This window comes from Dermacentor albipictus, chromosome 2 (genome assembly GCF_038994185.2).
Source record: "Dermacentor albipictus isolate Rhodes 1998 colony chromosome 2, USDA_Dalb.pri_finalv2, whole genome shotgun sequence".
Classification (NCBI taxonomy): Eukaryota; Metazoa; Arthropoda; class Arachnida; order Ixodida; family Ixodidae; genus Dermacentor; species Dermacentor albipictus.
Genome location: NC_091822.1, coordinates 113,855,349 through 113,876,135, shown reverse-complemented (window position 1 = coordinate 113,876,135; position 20,787 = coordinate 113,855,349). Strand labels below are relative to the sequence as shown.

The following is a 20,787-nucleotide window of genomic DNA, read 5'->3' as shown; positions in this document are numbered from 1 at the left end:
ATTTTTCCTCCATCTTTGGATGCTTGAAGTAGGATACGTTGTTCGCGAAGGGATCCGATTTCTGCGTTTATATATTTGTTTGAGAGACGAGAAGAGGAAAGTGCGAAAAGTATTCACGACCTCTGTGAATTCGAAAAGTCATTCTGCATTTCAGCATTCCTTCCCATCGCGCATTTTACTCTTATCCAACCACGGTTGTGTTTTATTTTTTTGCACGTCTATGTGTTCTTTTGGCTTTTCCCCAAGGCAAATTGTAAAGTTACGGCTGAAAAATTTATGAAGGCCAGCAAATGCCCCATCAGCAGAGCGCACATGAAAAAAAAAGAAGAAACGTGCAAGAAAAGGCAGGCTTGGCCCATAGCTAAGCAACCACCGAATGTAAATTAGTCACCAAACGATGCCTCGAGCATGGTGGTCTCCGGACAGAGGATCGCATTTTTTTGTGTCAATTTTGTGCCAGGAAGCAGCTGTTGATTTATAAATACCCTTGTGGCCGTTGAAAATAACTGATACCCATGAGACTGAAGAGTAGGTATAGATGCAAAAAAAAACTGGACACAACATTATTTTTTGTATATATGCGAATGTGCAATCAGGCACCTTTTTTTTATGAGGAACACTTTCTATTTTAACAGAAACAGTGATATTGAGGCTCTTGCCTTTCTTGTAGATAGGCTAGTTGGTTATAGTCGGAGATTAGCAGAAAATAATTATTAAGATCACGCATATTACCTAAAATATGACAGTTCATTTTATTTACAAGGTTTTGGACACGTGTACTTGCGAAACGGATGCCAAGGAATGGTGTAGTCATGTCGGCTTAGCATAAATGCCAACACTGACGTCCTTTGGAGAATCCATACAAAAACATTCTAAAAAATGCCTTGGAGTTGCAGTTAAGATGGGCCCGAACAGACAGGGGCAGCCTTTTGGGAAGCTGTTAACTAAGATGCCCACTTGTTCGTAAGCCATCTCGAGAGTGCTGATAGTAACAGAATTTCTGCTACGGTGCAATGAGTTGACTTTACATTTCGCAGCTTCAATTTTGCAATTAGGACATGTGCCCGAAATTCAGTAAACAGGTACTAGGACTACCAGAACTGTCATCCGTCAGTTGATAGACGCCGAATTTTCATTGTCGGGTTTGCTGCTGCGTCCTAGGAAGCGAAGAACAGCGAATCAGTGGCGTCCGCTGGATCTGCGTGCCTCCCTGTGAGGAAACAAACGCCCGCCTTTTCTTAGATTGCCCCTGATTCAGTGCGCACAGGAAAGAACTTTCAAGAGTGCTAGATAGTCTTAACAAATGCCCTTTGTCGGAGGAAAGGGTCCTGAAACACGTGCCAGGAATTTCTTCAGCACGGAAGGCTTTAAAAGCCTTATTTCACTTCTTACGCTGAACTTGTCTTAGAGATAGACTTTAAGCAGTGCCGTATTCTCCAGTCCTTTTTGCTCTTGGCATATTTTCGTAACGCCTCTTTTCTGTTATCTTTTATTGCCCTTTCCCCAGCATGGCGTAGCAAGCCGTTCTGAGAACTGACCAACCTCCCTGTCCTGCTTCCTGCTTCCTCCTCGACATCCGGCTCTTGTCATACTGCCGCCGTGAGCTTTCGGGTCCCACAGGCGTCGTCACACTGTTGCCATCATGCCGCCGTCGTCACGCTGTCGTGTCACAATCGTCACTGCTTCAGCAATGCCATCCCGTAGCATTGATTCCGTCGTCGTCGTACCACCTTCGTCAATGCAACGACGTCACTCCTTCTACGTCAGTCTATCGCAATCATGCTGTCCACACTCAATCGGGCTTGTGCCACCGTCGTCACGTGATCGTCGTCGTTCAATCTTTGTAAGGCAGACCCTATCGTGGGTTTGCCCTCCCATCACCGTCGTCGTGCCGCTGTGGTCCCTCCATGGTCGTCATTCCAGCTTCCTCACTTGTCGTCATGCCGTGGCCGTCACGCCGTGGCTGGCATACAGTCGTCGTCATCTCAATTGTCTTTAAGTTGCCGTCGTCATAACTGAAGAATCGACACCTCACTGTCGTCCTGTCGACTTCATTGTACCGCCTTTGTATTCGCGCCATATTATGCCTTCGTCATTTTATCGTCCCTGCATCATGCTCATAAGGGACCTTGGCAACGAGTGCCATTGCAACCTTGGAAGATACGGTGCATATGGCCGAAGCAACGAAAGTCTCAGATTTACCATTATATACACGCATTAAATAAACGTCACTTCGGGAATGTGGTCTGTAGCTACATATAACTCGAATGATCTTCGCAATGCCGTGGAAATTCATGATGAGATTAGTTGTGGCGAAACTTTGTTTTATGTTATTTAAGTTGTGAAATTACCACTTAAACTTTTCTCGCTGCTAATGTCCGCCTAATCACGTAGCCTATAAGCAGGAACGACATCGGCCCAGATTTGTCAGCTTTCGTAAATAGAAATGTTCCGTGTAATAAGAAGCGCCTTCGTACAAAGAGAGCGTTGAAGAAAAGAAAAGCTTCCAGGCTAGAGTTACGTGGGTTTTGACGCTGCTGGTTTTATTTCACTCGTTCTCTCGTGGCATAAGCGTGGTTCGTAGCTTGTATAAAGTGAGTAAGCTACAGGACGAACCGCCTGAAACATCAAGTTCACCTTGACGGACGTGTCGGAAGTGGCGTATTGGGAGTGTTTGCGTTAATTTTAGCGGCGCTCTATAACCAATAAAGCAAATATTACAAAGGCGACTGGGCTTGTTTAACTTTGTGTTAAAATTATCATAAGCCAAGAGTATTTGTAGTTTCACACAGAACAAACATCCAAACTTTCACTCATTTTTCACTAGATTGAAAAGACGACTGGCAAATTCGTAAATGTGGTAAAATCTGCCGGAACAAAGTTGCAAACAACTGTAAACTGAATGGAAACTCTGCGTGAAAGAGAAATTCGAAGAATTCACAATATTAGACAAGTAAGAGCACACGTAAGAATACCGTAAGTTATACGTAAGAGTATGTGTAACATACGTAAGTCTGCATGTATTAAGCAGTGTATAATGATATCACCAGAATTTATTACTGCGCCCCAATCATTCTGCTCCTCATAACTCTAGGATGTTCTTCAATGAAGACCACACGACTGAAACAAGAAGATAATCCAGTGCTACAGCTTGCATTTGTTTATAGATTCTTATTATTTAGTCGTTTTTGTAGTCTCCGCTTTAATGATGCGGTCCAGAGTAACGGATAAATGTTAGAGAAAATTCACCATATCAATTTTCTCGTTTTCTGCGTAGCAAGCAAAATCATATGATATGAGACCCTACTATCTCAAGCATTCTGCCACGGTACTACTTTCTGCCATGGTAGCCGAAAACCAGCTTGCCCTAAAGCTACTGCAGCTAAATAGGACGCACTAAATTACTCACTAGCGTTGTCTTAGTCATCTGTCCAGCTTAATTTCACTCATACCAAGTTGGAAGACTAAATCACATCAAAATTGTTCTTGTGAAGCTTCTCTTTATGCTATCAGACAACGCTCCCCCTGAGTAATGTCAAATGAGCCGAGTCCCAGGACGCCTGGGCCACAAGATTAACCTAGTGTCGTGACGATTAGCATATTTCCAGCAAAACATTTTCAATGCAGACGACCGTCGGAGGCCGGCGAGGGGTCGTTTCTGTTCAATCAACGCATACTCTCCTTTATGAAGACACTTTCAGATGGCCACAAGCTTAGATGTAGATCAAGTATGTCAGTTTGCGGATCCACCAGTGTGGTCATTGTTTATATTTTGGAAGTAGCATGTAAGTTCACGAGTGAATCTTAGGACTTTACTTCGTTTTGTCTGTAGTACAGTTATGTTCAATTAGTTTAGTTGACTATATTACGGCAACCATATGGCAACCATTTAGGCAACAATATAATATTCAAGAAACGTACCTTATACATTGGGTTTTAAACCTACAAGTTATCTTCCGTGAACAACTCAGACGAAAAACAAAGTTGAACGCATACATCACCATCAGTATGTCATCGCACCCCCCTCTCCCTAGCAACATATTCGGGATCCAACAAATTTCTTGCTTTCGACCGTGCAGTTCATGCATCTTTATGCATTCTGTGCAGCGCAACTTGATCTGAGCTGAGGGTAAGTAGTGTAATAGCTGACACTTCATGTACGTAAGAAAATGCGCGAATGGCTTTTACATTGCTAATATTACCTTTTTTTCACAAATAGTGATATAATGGGCGGTTAACTTGAGGCTTAAGTCTTTCAAATAATTGTTACGCTACATTTGAAAAGTCTGTATCACACTTTACGTAGAATTTTACCCTGTCTTGTTCTCCTTCGGCTATCGAAAAAGTATATCCCATGCTGTTTTCGCTTCCCATTCGCTTCGTGGTATTCCTTGCCGAGGCATTCTTTTTTAATTTTTTTATTTTTAAGTAGCAGGCTTTATAGCTGCATTTTCATCATGCAGCCCAGTTTCTTTTCTGCCGTTTAACGTGTTATTTTTTATTTATTCTCCGAAAGAATGCTGGCTCACATCAAATGAGCTATAACTACAATAATATTGCGTAAAAAATCTTATTCAAAAACTTTTGACCAGGATATGAAGAACCTAAAAACACTGGTCGGCCCAGAAAGATAACTTTATTTGAGCACATTCGAACCCGAGGGCCCAAGAAAAAGCCAAATGTTTTCCTCTAACTCACCAGCCGTGTTTTCGTAATGTCTACCGGTTTAATTTAACAACAAAGTGCTCAACCACATAGATTGAGGCTACATGCGGCAACCACAGTCAGATGTCATCCATGTGTACATGAAGCCGCATTGGCCGATGCGCCATTTAACACGTAGTTACTGGGAAACACTGGCATCCCATAGTCTATTTTCATTCATTGGTGGCTCGTGCTTTGTCACGCTCTTTTACTGAATGTACACAAAGTTTATTTCATTCAGAGCATTTAGTCCTTTATCGCGAGGTCGGTTTTGGCGACGAAATTCATGGTTTATTTTTTTAGTGGATCGATCAGCCAGTAGTTTGTTGGGTAGCATCGAAGTCTCCTATTCAATAGGAGCACTGGGCATATGGAAATGTTTCCTTATAAAATATAAATCCCGTCGCTTTTGACAACACAGAGAGCCGGACCTCTCCTTACTGCATCCGTAGTCGAGAGAGCGAGATAGATGATCAATCATTTATTTCCCCTAAGCATCCTTCTGACGCTAAAGCTGATAAATGCAAGTATTCGAGTTTTCGTAATCCTGTATGCGGCAGGTGATCAATCAGAACAGTGTTTTCACTATGCAAAAACAGTAGTAACGTAGGCGGGTAGAAAAAAAGAGAAACATTTTGATGTCTCAGTTCTGCGAAGCTGCATCTCTAAGGAGGATGCACATAGCAGCTACGGGGTGATTTGATTCATTGCTCCCTATTTGAAGGTACTTAATATCAACATCTGATGTTTCTGAAAAAAATCAATTATATTTAAATGGTATTTCAATTCTGAAAGAAGGGAGCATGAGCTAAAGTTTTATGGAAACTTTGGTCTTAAATTACTATTTCGAAATTCGACGCATTACTAGTTTTGCAGCATGATACCGACTTGTGAGAACCTTTATGATTAAGGTTTCCATAATATTTTCATTACTTTTTCTTAACTCGTTATCAATGTGCCCGTCTGACACAAGTTGTACCATTTGTTTCCCGGCGATCTTAAAGCGATAATTACTGCGGCAAGGTGCATATCTTCTTGAATAATAATTTCTGTGGCAGAAATAACTTGAAATATGTACTCACCACGCTGTTAGTGGACAAAAAAAGTAAAAAGTAAAAAAAGTAAACCTGAGCACCCATTACAACTTTGACACGTGTTTTGCGTATTCCCCGTATTTATTTCTGTAGTTTTGGCTGTGAATCACCAGGAAATCAGGGATTCCAAATGATACAATGTATACTTCCAGACAGCTTGAACAAGGAGTTCTATCAGCGCGTATATTCTGCAAAATTTCTTACAATTAGAGAGCTTTATGTACAATAGAACACATCCCCTGTTTTTATAGCTTTGCTTGCTGTTTTGCTATTGTATTATATCTGTTATCCCCAACACATTCATATACTATGCTGCGTGTTTCTGTTTTTTGTTGTAGTTGCTGATTACACTGTATTATTGTCACCACTGCCAAGTTGAATAGTAGGGGAGGCCTGTCAAGTGGTCGTGAAAACTGCTTTTTTTCTCGTTAGCCGCAATTGTTGTGCACACCCTGTACAAGAAACTGAAATACAGCATTCATTCATTCATTCATTCATAATCAACTGCTTGATAAAAAAGATTTACGGTTGATCTGGATATGAGTTCACAGCCGGTTTACCATATGCAGGATTTGACGCTGCTAATTTTTGCAGCTTAATAACTTTCGCCAACTTTCACCGCGATAATTGACACCTAAATCTCGGGGAAACCAACTGTCACACCTACAGCAAATGTCAATCAGTGGCGTGGCTGTTTATACCTGATGGCCGAACGACTATAAAGCCAGTGTCCTTATCAAGCCGCGATATCACTTTCAATCCACATAAGCCAGTCGCGGTTATGAAGTAAAAAAAAAATGGGTCACTACATTTCAAATGAATGATGCACGAAAGCTCCAGCAAGGACTGTGCGTATGTAGGCGCCTTCCTTTTAGGATCGAAGCTTCCCCTTGTCGCACATAGCATACATGAACTAGCATTTCAGAATGCACGTATATGCATTCATCATTCCACACTCTCAGCTTCAGCGCTCAAACGATAATTTACAAGAAAATATTAGGTCTCGATAACCGCTCGTGATCCACGTTGACGACCACTTCTGTATTAGACACGAATTCCTAAATCGTTAGCTCCGCATGTGCTAACAGAACAACTATGCTCAAACAGCGTGAAAGAAACAAGGAAACACGGAAAAAGGAATACCACGAAACCTCGTGTTATCTTTGTGGGTTCCTGGTTTAGTCGCACTGTTGTAGCATAGTCCTAGAGAAGAACCAACCAACTAGCCCTCCCCAAGGTGTTACTAATGGTACTAGTGTTAAGATAACGCCTCTTAGGTTCTCTTGCCCAGCTCTGTATATAACACCTAATGAAGCTAGTATATCACACGCAGCCATTCCTTCGAGAAAACGGAGGCACGCTGTTCACCCTTGGTGGCTCAGCGGGGTGATTTATGGCAACGATATCGTGCTTAGCTGTCGCTCATCGAAGTGATCTGAATTCCTATGACGCTGACGCCACTGAAATGGAAATACTTTTAAGCTTTTTCTTCTTATTATTATTATTCCAGCTCCGTCTATCACTTTCCTCATGCCGATTCGGTAGGAATTTTGCCGGCCTTCGTAAAGAGACGACGTGATTTCAATCGAGTGAATTTAGGCAGGTGCTTCCCTGTGCTTTTCTTGTTTTCAGCTCTGTTTTGCTCGAGAGAACTCTGCGCTGCTTCGCTTCGTGACTTTCAACAGCGAGGAGGAAAGAACACGTATCCGCTACCAGAGACATTCTCTTGCGGTAACGCTTTGGCGTCGATCCTTTTTCCAGGACGTCGTCAGCACAGTGCGATGAAGCATAAACAATCCTGTCGCACGCATTAGAGTGCCTCATTTCTGTTTTTATGCTTACATTAGCACAATATTTGCATCGGAGGAGAATTTCCAACGCCAGTGTCCCCCTCCCCTTCGAAGCCACCCTCTTGAGTAAAAACACCTGCCCTATATAAAGGACGGAAAGCGTGTAGAACATCACTAGCAGCTTACCCACACACTGCAAACACTACAAGCAGCCATGGTCACAGTAAGTATCAGGACGCTTCAACGCTTTAGTTCGTCCCTAGTGAACTGGCTCTTTAGACCTCAGCTCGCGGTGTCAGAACGACGACAAATTTTGCGCAGCAAGCGGTCACATAGAATGATGTAGTATACATGAGGCACATCTAGTATCGAATATTTCAGGCGCGTTTCGATCGATTTCTTTGCTTGTCCTCATTATTTCAGTATAATACAGTACGTTTGGAAGATGAAAGAATTCTATTTGATATAGGTAGAGATCCCTAAGTGTTTGTCCTTTAAGCACCAGCGTATGTGCCTGCGGTTACATTTTCAACCACAAGTGAATGTTTCCCTTGTTGTTTTGATGAGGTTTGTGCAAGACAGATGTGCGAAAAGACGTGACTCATGTGATTTTACGTTTAGTGCCTAAAGAACATCAGAATTCTTTTAAACACGGAGTGGGTATTATACCTTGTCCTTTTAGCTAGTTTTGCTGCAGCCCTAGCAGTATCTATAGTATGTCTGTGCTTTATATTTACTTCTGTATGTATTTGGGAACCTCTAGCTATGTGTAAATCATTTGCGAGTGCTTGTTTTCGTTTAACATGAACTATTTGAGGCAACAGCATATTTAAGATGTCGTGGTGAGGGGGGCAGGGTGTATTCTAGCCCACAGTGCTGAATAATTTTAGTGGCGATACTAATGCCCACCCTCCGGCAATAAGGGCAAGTTAAGAATTCCTGAAACATTTATCACATCATTCGTCGTCAACTTCTACCTCTTGCGATGCATTTGAAGAATGGAAATGGTAAGGCGTCATCCGCACGTTTACGGCTGTCGAAGTGCAGTGTGCGCTGTCCAAGTGATCTCCTTGCTGCAACATTTGCTGAGCGAGAACGCATTACACCGAAGCTAAATTAGATACGAATATACTTCGAGAATTCTGCAGAAAGCAAACTTCTTTTGAGAATCCTTGCAAGCCAGATTACGTAATAATCGATACACCATGCTGGCTTCGGCATATAAAAAAAAGAATTAACGTGCAGAAAACAATCATAACTATTAATTCAACAGAATGTTGAAGCAAAGCCAACTTTTCAAGCAGCCAACGCATGACTCAACACCGCGAAAGAACTGAGTGCTGGTTGTTACGCGACACGCATGTCGTTTTTTTTGTACATTTAGTTTTAGTTTTTGGCCTCGGTGCAGGTATTTTGTCCAACAGAAGTGAAGGTAATAGATTCTGCGTAGACCAGAGACTCAATCTACCTTGAAGGTCTGTTTTTACGCCAAGAAGGGTGTTTCTGTGTAACATTTCTTCCTTTCACTTCAGAATTTAAATTTGAGTCTGCAACTATATTTAACCTCGACATTGCAGCTTCAAGTTTCCCTGGTCCTGGCTGTAGCTGCCAGCGCCATTGCCGGCTATGCACCGTACAGAGACGTCCGGGTGAGTTACGGATACGGTTCAGCGTACGGAGCGTACCCGCTGCCGTCTGCTCCAGCCGTCGTTTCTGCTCCTTCTGCCCACGTCGCGTCGGCCTACCACGCCGGCCACACAGTGCTTCCAGCCTACAGGGCGGCATCCATAGTCGCTTCGTCTCCCTTGGCAGTTGCCAGCTACCGCACAGGAGCTGCAGTTCCCGCAGTGACTAGTTTTCAAGCTTACCACGGTGCTCCCGTAGTGAAAGCTGCCGTAGCCGCTGTGCCTTCTTACGCTGCTACGTACCGCGCTGCACCAGCCATCACCCGCTATTACCAGGCAGCACCCGCCACAGTCGTGGCGCACGCACCATCCGTGACCGGGGTCTACCACTCCGCCCCACTCGTTGCCGCCGCTCCAGCGCTGGCCTCTGTCTCTAGAGTCACCAAGCTGCACGCTTACCACGCTGCCCCAGCATTCGCCGCTGTCGCGGCCACTCCAGCTTTCTCCACCTACCGCTCGGCACCAGTCATCACCCGCCAGTACCACACCGGTCACCTGTACGCATCAGCCGTCCCAGTGGTCTCAGGTGTCACTAACCTGGGTGCGACTTATAGGGTAGCACCTGCGGTGTCCAGGGTTTACCACAGCACTCCAGTCCTCTCTGCTGCCACCCCAGCTGTAGCTACCGCTGTTCACACCGTTCCAGCCGTCGCCGGGGTCACTAAGTTGACAGGCGTCACCTACCAGACTGCTCCTGCTGTGGCCGCATACCACACCTCACCAGCCGTTACCAGAGTATACCATAGTGCCCCTGTCCTTGCCACCGGCCCGGCGGTTGCCACTGCTGTCCATAGTTTGCCAGAAGTTACCAAGCTGACCGGATATAGGTCCGCGCCATTCGTCACCGGTGTCTATGGAGCCGCTGTTCACGCTGCCCCTGCTGTAGCCACCGTGCACCATACGGCCACTGGTGTTACCCGAGTGACCAAAGCCGACCCGTTCCACGTGAGCGAGGAGCACACCGTCCACACGAGACCCGTGGTCTCCACTGTGGCGCACTCTCCAATCTCCACTGTGGCGCATGTTCCAGCTGATGGGTACAGAGTCGGAGCCCTGGGGTACACGCAGGGTCTTCCCGTTTACGGCGCTAACTACGGATATGGGCTCGACGCCTTTGGTTACACTGCCAAGATTCACAAGAAGTGTGAGTATACACCAATTTATGCAAACAGCTTTCTTCTGGCGTGCCAGCATGCTGCACTCGCTTGTTAGACGGGAGAGTGGCGCTTAGATTTTATTATCAATCTTTCTAGGTGGCGCAGTTTTTTTGAAGTATTAAAGCTGTGGCATCAGGCTAGTGCAAGAAGTATGGTTTATAATTAACTTCTCATTTTGTAGAGACTCGCAGAGTGACTAGTCTGGTAGTGTGGAATTTAGGATTGAAGAGTGTGCTTTAACTCTTCCATCTTTATCTTATTCCAGAGATGACTGAGAACGAAGATGACATAGCCGTCGTCCGTCAAGCGATCATACCGAGATGAAGCGCCAACTGCCAGAATGTCTTCTAATTTAAAAGAAATAAAGTTTAGTGATATTTTACATCCTAATAGCGCTGTCTTTAATCATTGAATAATTGTTTTAGCCTCTTGAAGTCACAACTTATTCATTCTACATAAGGACTAATAGCTGGGCTAGTTGGTCTAACATGTACTGGAAAACTAAGCCCGAAAAATTTACACTAATACACATCGAACAAGCGCACTTGTCCTCGTCTGTTCTATGTGTCTTTGCGTAATTTATTCGCTCTTAGTTTTCCAGTATAAATAATCAATTCCAGTGCGGGCATAAATATTATTAACCTTCAACCATAGAAATTGTTTTTCCTTCATACGTAGCTAGGTGCTCTCATGTGTGGCAATATTAGGAAAACTTAAATATTATGCTTTTATGGACAGGAACAAGTTCACCACAAGGCCTCAGAGCTAAGTATACTACACAGGAGATACTGTCAATCGAGAAAACACCAGGAGGTAGCATGACTGACTGTAGGTTGCTCAAATTTATCCCCTGGACATCGGCCGTAAAATATTTTAATGCGAAACTTCTATCCGTTGGTCACATCTGCCGCATCTGAAACAAATGGTGGAATAAGCGTCATAGTTTTCTGTGTTTGTCAGATGGGACTGCAGTATAAGCCCGTGATGGTCTGAGGTGGCGAGTAAGCAGTGCCTTACAAAGCGCTTAGAGAGTAGCAGTGCTTGCCATTTGCTTCAGCCATACCAAACAGTTAAAAGTGTAGCGAAGATGAAGAGACATCTTCGATAAACAATTACTGGCGCCACTTGTAATAACTGATCAAATATATTATGTGCTATGATGTACCACTTTATTTATAACGCTTTATATCAGAGTACATATAAATTAAGCCTAGAGTGTTGTTCAAATGCATCAAAAAGAAGCGATGTCCGCCCGTCACATTGCCAGTTACGTTAGCAACAACCTTAGTTATTGGCTAAGTTAGTAATCAACACTGACATATTTCAATTAAAATCAAGCACTCGTTTCCTTCCTGGCTGTATTGTACCCTCGTTTCAACTTCTCCCGCAAAAACCTATGCATAATTTCAAGCTTTATTTCTTTTGAGGTAACGAGAAGATTAGGAAATTGACTATCACGGTGTTTTAAGCTTCGCTTTGATTGACAGCATTAAATTTAAAAAAATGCATTCAATCCTCGTGCCCAAACATACTATTACAATCATCGCAAAATATGCAACGAGCATTATCTCCCAAAAAAGAAATGGCGAATTTTATTCGCAGAAATGCAGCATCTAAATAACTGTGTAAGTAACGGGTTCTTTGTTTATTGGTATGTGCCGCTGCAGCTACGTGCCACTGCGTTTGTTCCGCTGTTCAATGAACCTTTTTTGTTGCGAACTTGGCTAACTGCCACTCGAATATGAGCAACAGAGAGCATAGGTCGTGTTGCTAATGGGTATGTGCAATAGGCGCCGATTTAGGTAACTGCGATTGTGCGATCGAGTGGCGCCTTACCCAGCGCGCTGCTGCAAGCCCGGTGGCACCAGTGTGCACTCAGAAAGCCGGTGAGTACGCGAACATTGGAAAGGAACGTAGCACTTTTAATCGAGTACGCTATAAAAAATTAATTATACGGATGGGACCTTCAGGACAGCAGGACCTTCGGACCGCCAAACGAGTGGGCGAGCTCAAGATTGAGAGTGAAAATGCCTGGTCCACGACAGCCTCCCCCGCTCCTAACGCTTAAACACTTGCATCACACAATCGTGACTGCGTCCTATGTGTTTTTGGGTCTCTTGCTTTTTTTAACTTATGTACTGTAATACAAATTTTCAAGCAAGGCAACCCAGTTGAAAATGACAACAGAGGTTGTGTTCAGTACTACAGAAATTTCTGTTGTACAACAGGATTTTTCTGTAGTAACTACAGATTCCTGATGGAGCGACAGACTTTTCTGATGTACAACAGACATTTGTTGTTGCTACTACAGAAGTACAGTCTGTCGTATGTCTGTTGTTACAACAGAAAGCTGAAGCTCTACAACAGATTTTTGTAGTACTACAGAAATTTCTGTTGTACAACAGGATTTTTCTGTAGTAACTACAGATTCCTGATGGAGCGACAGACTTTTCTGATGTACAACAGACATTTGTTGTTGCTACTACAGAAAACAGTCTGTCGTATGTCTGTTGTTACAACAGAAAGCTGAAGCTCTACAACAGATTTTTCTAGTACTACAGAAAAAATTGTCATCACTACAGGCACCCTGTTGTCCCAACAGAAATGTTCCTGAAGTAACCCGAAAAACTTCTGTAGTGCTACAGAGAGCTGTTGAAATACTACAGAAACCTATTGTGGCAACAGGCCCCCAATTGTCACAACAGAAGTGTTCCTGAAGTAATGCGACCAACTTCTGTTGTACTACAGAAAAATGTTGTTGTATGACAGAAGCCTATCATTGCAACAGGCCCCCAGTTGTCATAACAGAAGTGTTCCTGAAGTAATGGACAAACTTCTGTTGTACTACAGAGAACTGTTCCACAACGGAAACCTATCGCCGCAACATGTACCCAATGATGACAACAGAAGTGCACTGAAATTGTGTGATGCGACAAGCTTCTGTAGTGCCCGGTTGAAAAAGACAAAAGGAATTCCTGTCGCAACTACAGAAATCCTGTTGTACGACAGAAGTTGTTGACATTTCTTAATTGGGAGACATTTCTGACATTACGACAGAAATTCTGATTTCGCAACAGAAGCATTCTGTCGCGACAACAAGAGTTCTGAAGTCGGAACAACAGCTTTATATCCTGACAGCGACTCCGACGTTACGACACCAATTCTGACGTCGCAGCAGAAACATTCGGTCGCGACGGCCAAGAGTTCCGAAGTAGCAACAGAAGCGCTTTCCGTCGCGGTCCTTTAAAATTGTATGTTTTCGCATCGATGGTGTACACTGTACTTTTCTCTTGCGCGGTATTCAATCGCGCTTCTCTGAAGCCGGCAATGCTGATGGCACCGACACCGGTAATAAAGTCGACGTGGCGAATAGTTATAATTGTGCCGTGACGACGCGGCACCAGCAACGCCCTACCGGCCTCCTCAAAATCGGCCGCTGATCAAAATCATACCATCTGCGGGAATGGCTGCGTATCCATTTTTTTTTTGGTAAGATGTGGCACACAGGCCTGTGGACTTACATGTGCTGTTACACTGACACATTAGTTAATTTCCCAGGAATATTTCACAAGCTTATGCGAAGCGGAAAAGAAGATTTCGGTTGTTCCACAAAGTTGCGTGAAAAGCTGTCTCGCTCGGGTCTCATTAATCTGGTACAGCGCTGCCGTGAGAAGCCAGTATGCTGTCAGAAAGAACTCTCATCCACGAATGTTTATGTAGCTATTTTGCATTGAACACACGAATTATATGCGCGCTCAAAAGTGTAAAGAATGAGAGACGACTGTCGAAACTAGCAGTAATACCCCAAAAGTCAACGCGTTGTCTATTTCTGAATTTCTTATTTAATATGGATATCGTACATCGAAATCGATGTTCTAGCACTGCACGATGTACCTGTCGATGGTACGAACACTCATGCTCTTCTAGAGATGCGGCACTTGACGCGGTCGAGTGATAGCGGATCTTGGCTCACAAAATGCAAATGTAAACAGCAGCGCATCAGCACGTCGTACTGTTCACATGGCCAAAACGTACCCTAAAAAAGCATGTCAGTGGTGGCGCAGTGGTAAGATGCCGGACTCGGAATCGTGAGGTCGCATGTTCGAATCCTTGGCAAAGACGTTTTTTTTTAATTTTTTTTACATTTATGTTTTTCTTTTTTGTACTAACAAATTTACATAACCTTACGGACGTCTCTGTCAATTTTTAATTAAATATTGATCAAGAACTACAGAACTTTCTACTACAGGACGTCACACTACAGACAACAGAACTACAGGCAACAGAACTACAGGCAACAGAACTACAGGCAACAGAACTACAGACAACAGAACTACAGAAACAACGTCCCAAAATACGACAGACTGTTAAAATTTCCTGTTGTGTTTTTCAACTGGGCGAGTTGATCTTTGTAAATCGAAGCACCGCACGTAAACAAAATAAGCCCCACTAACGATTTTTGTGTGGAAAATGCTACTATACCTGTGGCATTGCTATCTTTGGTTTCAAAACTATGTGTTAGTCGTAAGCGGAACCTTTTTGGGTAGTAATGCAACTGCCAGCGCCGTTACTACCTGCCCTCACTAGAATCTTGGCAAATTTCTCCCAAGCCGTTACGTACAGGCTTCCGGTTAGCAACCAAGAATAAGAAGGAGTGTAAAACTGCTAACTGTATTCTATTTCTGTCAAAAGACTTCAAGGGATATTTTTCTGTAAAATGTGACCTGTCCCACTCCTCCCAGTTGCCTGGTTTCTCGTACGCGACTGTGGCTGAAATGAACATACTGGAGCCCGCCGATAGATTCCTGCATGTAACTTTTTTGTGTTTCCTTTTAGCTCCACGTGTTCGTACTCCTTAAATAAAAGCAACACACAAAACCGAGAACAATGACCGGGGAGGCGGCAGTCGTTTCTTGTCAAGCCTATCTTTTACTTTCTTTCCTATCTCTCCACCGAGACGTGACTGGCAATACAGAACGAGTACCCGCCCGTCCAGCCATCGCTCAGGGTCACTGAGTCCTCGCTTCGTCCACGAATGACTTGTCGTGGGTCTCGCAATCTTGTCGCCGTAGTGGACCCTCATTGTTGTTGTTCCTCTCGATGCTTTTGATGACTGTGCAAGATGATGCGGTAAAAAAATGGTGAGCCGGTTGGTCCACATCAGACGGGCTAGACCTGCAGCTTTAAACTGAAACGCTCTTGGCTAGCCCGTCGTGAAACCAGCCGCGTCAGAGGCTAGTTTCTCGAGACCTTGAACTCCGTTCTCGTGTCGCATTGCTGCGGGCCAGGGTATATTGCGGGGCGAGTTCGGAAACCGGACCCCGTCACCTTTTTTGCATAGCGCTTTTAGCTCGCGTATCGATTCGTTGTGTCTTCACAGAAATTAGAAAGAAAAGAAAGTAGCAGGTTGCGGGCCTGTAGAGAAACAAAAACGATAGGAAGCAGGGAGTGGTTTCAGTGCAATGGCCATGTTAAAGTGAGAAGGGTGGCGGGGGTATGTTAAATACTGAACTATGAATCGAATAGTAAAAGGAGTACCGGGGCACCATCCTGTTTTCTCTATAAAAGGAACCAGCTGAAGCGGTAGAACTCGTCCGCAGTTGCAAGCAGAGCACCTACCAACCCACAACCATGATTTCGGTGAGTTTGACTTCTCATCAAGCCCGCCGTTTCTACAACAGCAAACGTAGCGCGAGTAGCCATTAGGTGCTAGTTTTAGTGCATTGCACTCTGCAGTTTCTTAGGTTTGATCAGCACCATCTAATACATCTTCATTATAAAGTAAGTTTATTTTGCTGGCTACATTTTGTTACACTAATGTGTGGTGAATAATCTCGATAAAGCTGCACGTAGAATGTGGCCCCCCCCGTTCATGTCAAAAGAGCCCAGGTGTTCCAAATACCTCCATCAGTGAAACATAATAACAATATACATTTTGTAGTATTCTTTATTTGCTCACCTGGTGACCTACACAACAAATCGAGGCGTCCTGTTTACTGAAGTCTAAATCTCAAACTTAGTTAAGATCATATCCATGTAAGTATATATATATGTATGTGTACATATATATATATATATATATATATATATATATATATATATATATATGATGCGAAACCTATGATTGATGTTCCTCAACCAGCAGTAGGAATATTAGGAATATTGGAATGTACATGAATTCAGCCTTGTATTCAACATCTAGCTCATCTCGATCACATCTTCATTCACGATTCTCGCTTCTTCTGAGGTCTACATTACTTCCGCTATCATTGTTTGCGGACGGAATCACTGCTAACCTAAAATAAAGCTGATTAGCATGTAATTAACCTACTAATAAATTAATTACGTTTATTATTTAAACAATCATTATGCATTATTAGTTAATTATTTATTTTGATGAAAAATTATTTAGCGATCTTTTTTACCTGTGCTTCAGCAACCGCTAATGCTTCGTAATGTTCATGCATGACTCATCTTGACCGATTTATTTTGAACTTGGAGCCCACCTGTATATACTCAATGTACACTCGCGATCAATTTGAAGGTGATTGCGCGAGCATCGACCGGCGGGCCTTCCAAGCAGCATAGCGGCCGATTTCGGAACTTCGAAGATAAAATTTGCGCTGCCTTCTTCCCCTATTAGGCTCTTCCAGGCTGCAACCATCACCCTCAAGACCAACTCGCCACATTTTTGTGTTTGTTTCTCTTTCATGGCAATGATCTGTGTGCGTCACTTCCTCATGCATATATTGGCTAACAGTGACGCCTCTGTGCAATAGCTCATAACTCAATCGAAATGAATTCGCCGGTTATGCCTTGAACGGTCAAGGGAGTGACAGCTTTTCAGGGAACACCAAAAGAGAGAGAGGGGAGCTATCTGATATTTCCCTCTCGACTGACGGTGATGACGTAACGTGGCACTGCTCCTAGTTTTGGTCGCCGCTCGAGCGATTACCTTCAAGTTGATCGCGACTGTACCAGGAGGCGCACAACCTTATTCTACTAGTTAGAGCGCTGCCGGCTTCCTCCGCAGTAATACGTGGATGTATATATATATATATATATATATATATATATATATATATATATATATATATATATATATATATATATATATATATATATATATACGTAGATGTATAGGAAATTGTGTTCTCTGTATGTGCCAAGTAGGCAAGTATTTTATTCGTATCCTCTGTGGTAAACGTAATTTTCTGCATGAAAGCATGTCAATCGCCTTAGGGGTGTACTGTGTATCTAATGAGGAAACATATCACAGCAGCCTTTACAACACAGCACGACACTCGGTCATTTTTTTAGCTCTCTTACTAGCTCAAAATTCCACTTACTACTTCTTAAACAGGAGCGTAATCGGTGTTCTTTAAGCCGACAAGTGGCTCTCAAATATTGTTCTGATTACAGTGCAGCAAATTACGCCATCTCATTACTTAACACGCAATTTCGATGCGAAGCATTTGCGTCAGAGTCAACTCAGTTTTCGTCGTGCATGAACTTCCTGGCGTCTTTCGCGAAGGAACGAGTAAATAAAAAGACACCATGGTTCGGATAAAAGCGTAGTGGAGTTCTGCCAAAATTAAATTAGTTTTTATCACCTAAATAACGTGCAGACAGCTGCATAAATAACGACCACGTCAATGTGCCTCTTGGGATGCTAGTTTGCTTCAAGGCCGGGCATCTTTACTCTAAATTTGAGGATGCGCTTGATGGCTGGCTGCGCTGCCAAGCGCACAGAGTGTGAGCTTGTCGCCACTTTTTTGCCGTTGGGTATACGCCACTCTGGCTCCAGATGCCCTTGCACCAATAAAATCTAATGATCATCATCATAATATACCCTCTTCAATGAACCTGTTGATGACCACTTGGTTCACTCGGTATTATAACACCAAAATAAAACATAATGCTCTGCACTCCGCGCCTATTCCCTCGTCGCAAAACTATTAGCTCATCGCTGCGGAACGGTTATAAGATTAGTAAGAACCATCCTATAACAGACCGGTGCTGCTTCGCAGTGCGTGGAGGTACACTGCTGTTGCGCCTATTTTTTTTACGCATGAGATTTCAACACAGTCATCGAGGATGGATTGGACAAGACTGACCGATCGAGACTTATATTCTCGTTAATAGACAGACAAAGCTAGTTGAGAGCAGGCATCAACTATTTTGATGAATACAAGGATCTGTGGACGCAACCTGCTCGCTTTTTCAGCAGGGTACCGAAACATACGGTGCCTTCTTACTTACTGATTACTGATTACTGATTTACTGATTTACTTTCTTACTGATTTCCTATTGAACTGGATCGCAGCTCAAAAAAGAAGTTTCCCTGTCTTTTGCACACATGACGTAAAATCGATATCTATCGACTTGATTTCCCTAATATTCGCCTTGGCTCTGCTATCGTTGGGATTTGGTGTTTACATCTTTAATAGCCATCAATCGCTTCTTCTAAGTGCCTCCGGGAGCTCCCGCCATTCTTCGGATGCTTTCACATGCATTCAATGGTGCTCCTGTTGTGACAATGACCTTTTCATCCTCCAAAATGATGCCGAAAAGTCTTATCGCTGGTGTTTGTTCGACCTGTTATTTGCTATCATTTTTATAAAGTACGAGTGAATTGTAATTAAGAATTTTCTGCTCTTTGACACGTCAACAAAACATTGTTAAGCCTCGACTGGAAAACACCCGGCTAGGTAACACCTCTGTACAGACGACTGAACAGCTGTCTTACAGCTTGCATACGCAGTGTTGCACGACAGGTATTTTGAATACATACAAACACGCGTTAGTTCCTTCGCTTTACTTCAAGGTGCTCACGGTGTACGTGTTGATTTAATTTGGAGGACTCTAAATAGACAGAAAGCCTTATTGCCTCTATTTCAGTGGTGCTATCATTGCTTAGTTTCCACGAACTGCTCCGTTTCAGAAGTTTATTACCCTCAAGAAACCCTTCTCCATTTCTTCCGACAGCTGTGCTTTTTGCTCGCCCTGGCCGGCAGTGCTTTTGGCGTCTATGTGCCCGTCCACTATGTGGCTCCGTCCTACAGCGTCGGCCCTGTGTACTCTCATGTGGTGGGACCTGCGGCCGTAGCGACCGTCCATTCTCCAGTCCTTGGTAAGGTGACCAGTGTGGGCACCTACCACACCATTCCGGCCATTCCCGCGGCAACCGTGTCCAAGGTGTCCACCTATGTGCCGACTGTCACCGCCGTTCACACCGTTCCCGGCGTCACCACCGTGAAGCACGTTCCAACCTATGGATACGGATTTGGCTACGGAGTCGGCTACCCCCTGGGAACTTACGCTTACGGACTCGGCTATGGCCTCGCCCCCTATGGCCTCAACTATGGCTACGGCCTCAGCGCAATTGACTATGCCACTCTTCTCAAGAAGAAATGTAAGTTTTCTACAATAGCCTCAATTTCAGCAGGTTGAGATAAAATAGCCGCCTCACACTAAGGGTAGTCTACAGATAATCGGTCTTTAATCTGGCGGCCACGTGCCTTTACGCAGTTGCGCAGTAACACTTTAACAGGCCCGATATAAACTGTCTTTCACTTGGTGTTCTAAGCGAAAAATTGTGACCAAGGGTAATTGAATTTTTTGGTACGGTCCATGTTTGTATGCATAGTACGTTTTGTACATGGCTTATTTGTTTGCATAATGCTTTGTTTAGCGCTACGCATACATATTTTCTTTATCTTTCTTGGCAAAGCGAACTGCTTCTAAAGTTTGACTACAACGTTAAAACGATTCATTTTCATTATTTGTTCAAGGGAGAGCAAACGGTTAAAATGGCCGTCTTTATTTCCTATTCCACCACAGAAACTTGGAACAAGGCAGCCACTCAATCCGTCACGTCGCCCGGAAAGCTTGGCCATCATAGAAATCCAACCATCGTCAAAATGTCGAAGAAACCGAAATAAAGATAGTCACACCTTGCACTTGCAAGGTGTGACTGTGCACCTTGCAGATGTTCCTGCGCTTTGAGTTCTTTGCATCGGTCATACCCTGTCTGAAAGTATGGTTACGGGTTGTACTTCACCCTAAAGCATAGCACAACCAATTCCTCTATGACGCTGTAGCGGATGTTTTCGAACATTACATGCGACTATGAGAGAAATAACGAATCGAATACAACGTGATTGCCAACATGTGGTGGTTCCGTCAGTTGGTGGTTCCGTCAGTTTGCACAGGAGGCCGCTTGAAATAGAGTCGACTACAACGCGCGAAATACGACCTTTGTTTTGAAGCCACTAATCAGTCGGCACGAGATTAGTGAATGTGACGCTAGTGCAGATTTGATAATGATTTTGTCCATCGCAATGACCGCCAATGT

General features: G+C 43.7%; 1 protein-coding gene across 1 annotated transcript; it reads left to right on the top strand.

The window, feature by feature from the left end:
* Nucleotides 1-15,924: 15,924 nt before the first annotated feature.
* LOC135910996 (cuticle protein 64-like) lies at nt 15,925-20,375 on the top strand. The gene is made up of 3 exons (XM_070533029.1): nt 15,925-16,070; nt 19,419-19,845; nt 20,274-20,375. Coding segments are annotated over exons 1-3 (438 nt in total). The 5' UTR covers nt 15,925-16,061; the 3' UTR covers nt 20,276-20,375.
* Nucleotides 20,376-20,787: the final 412 nt, after the last annotated feature.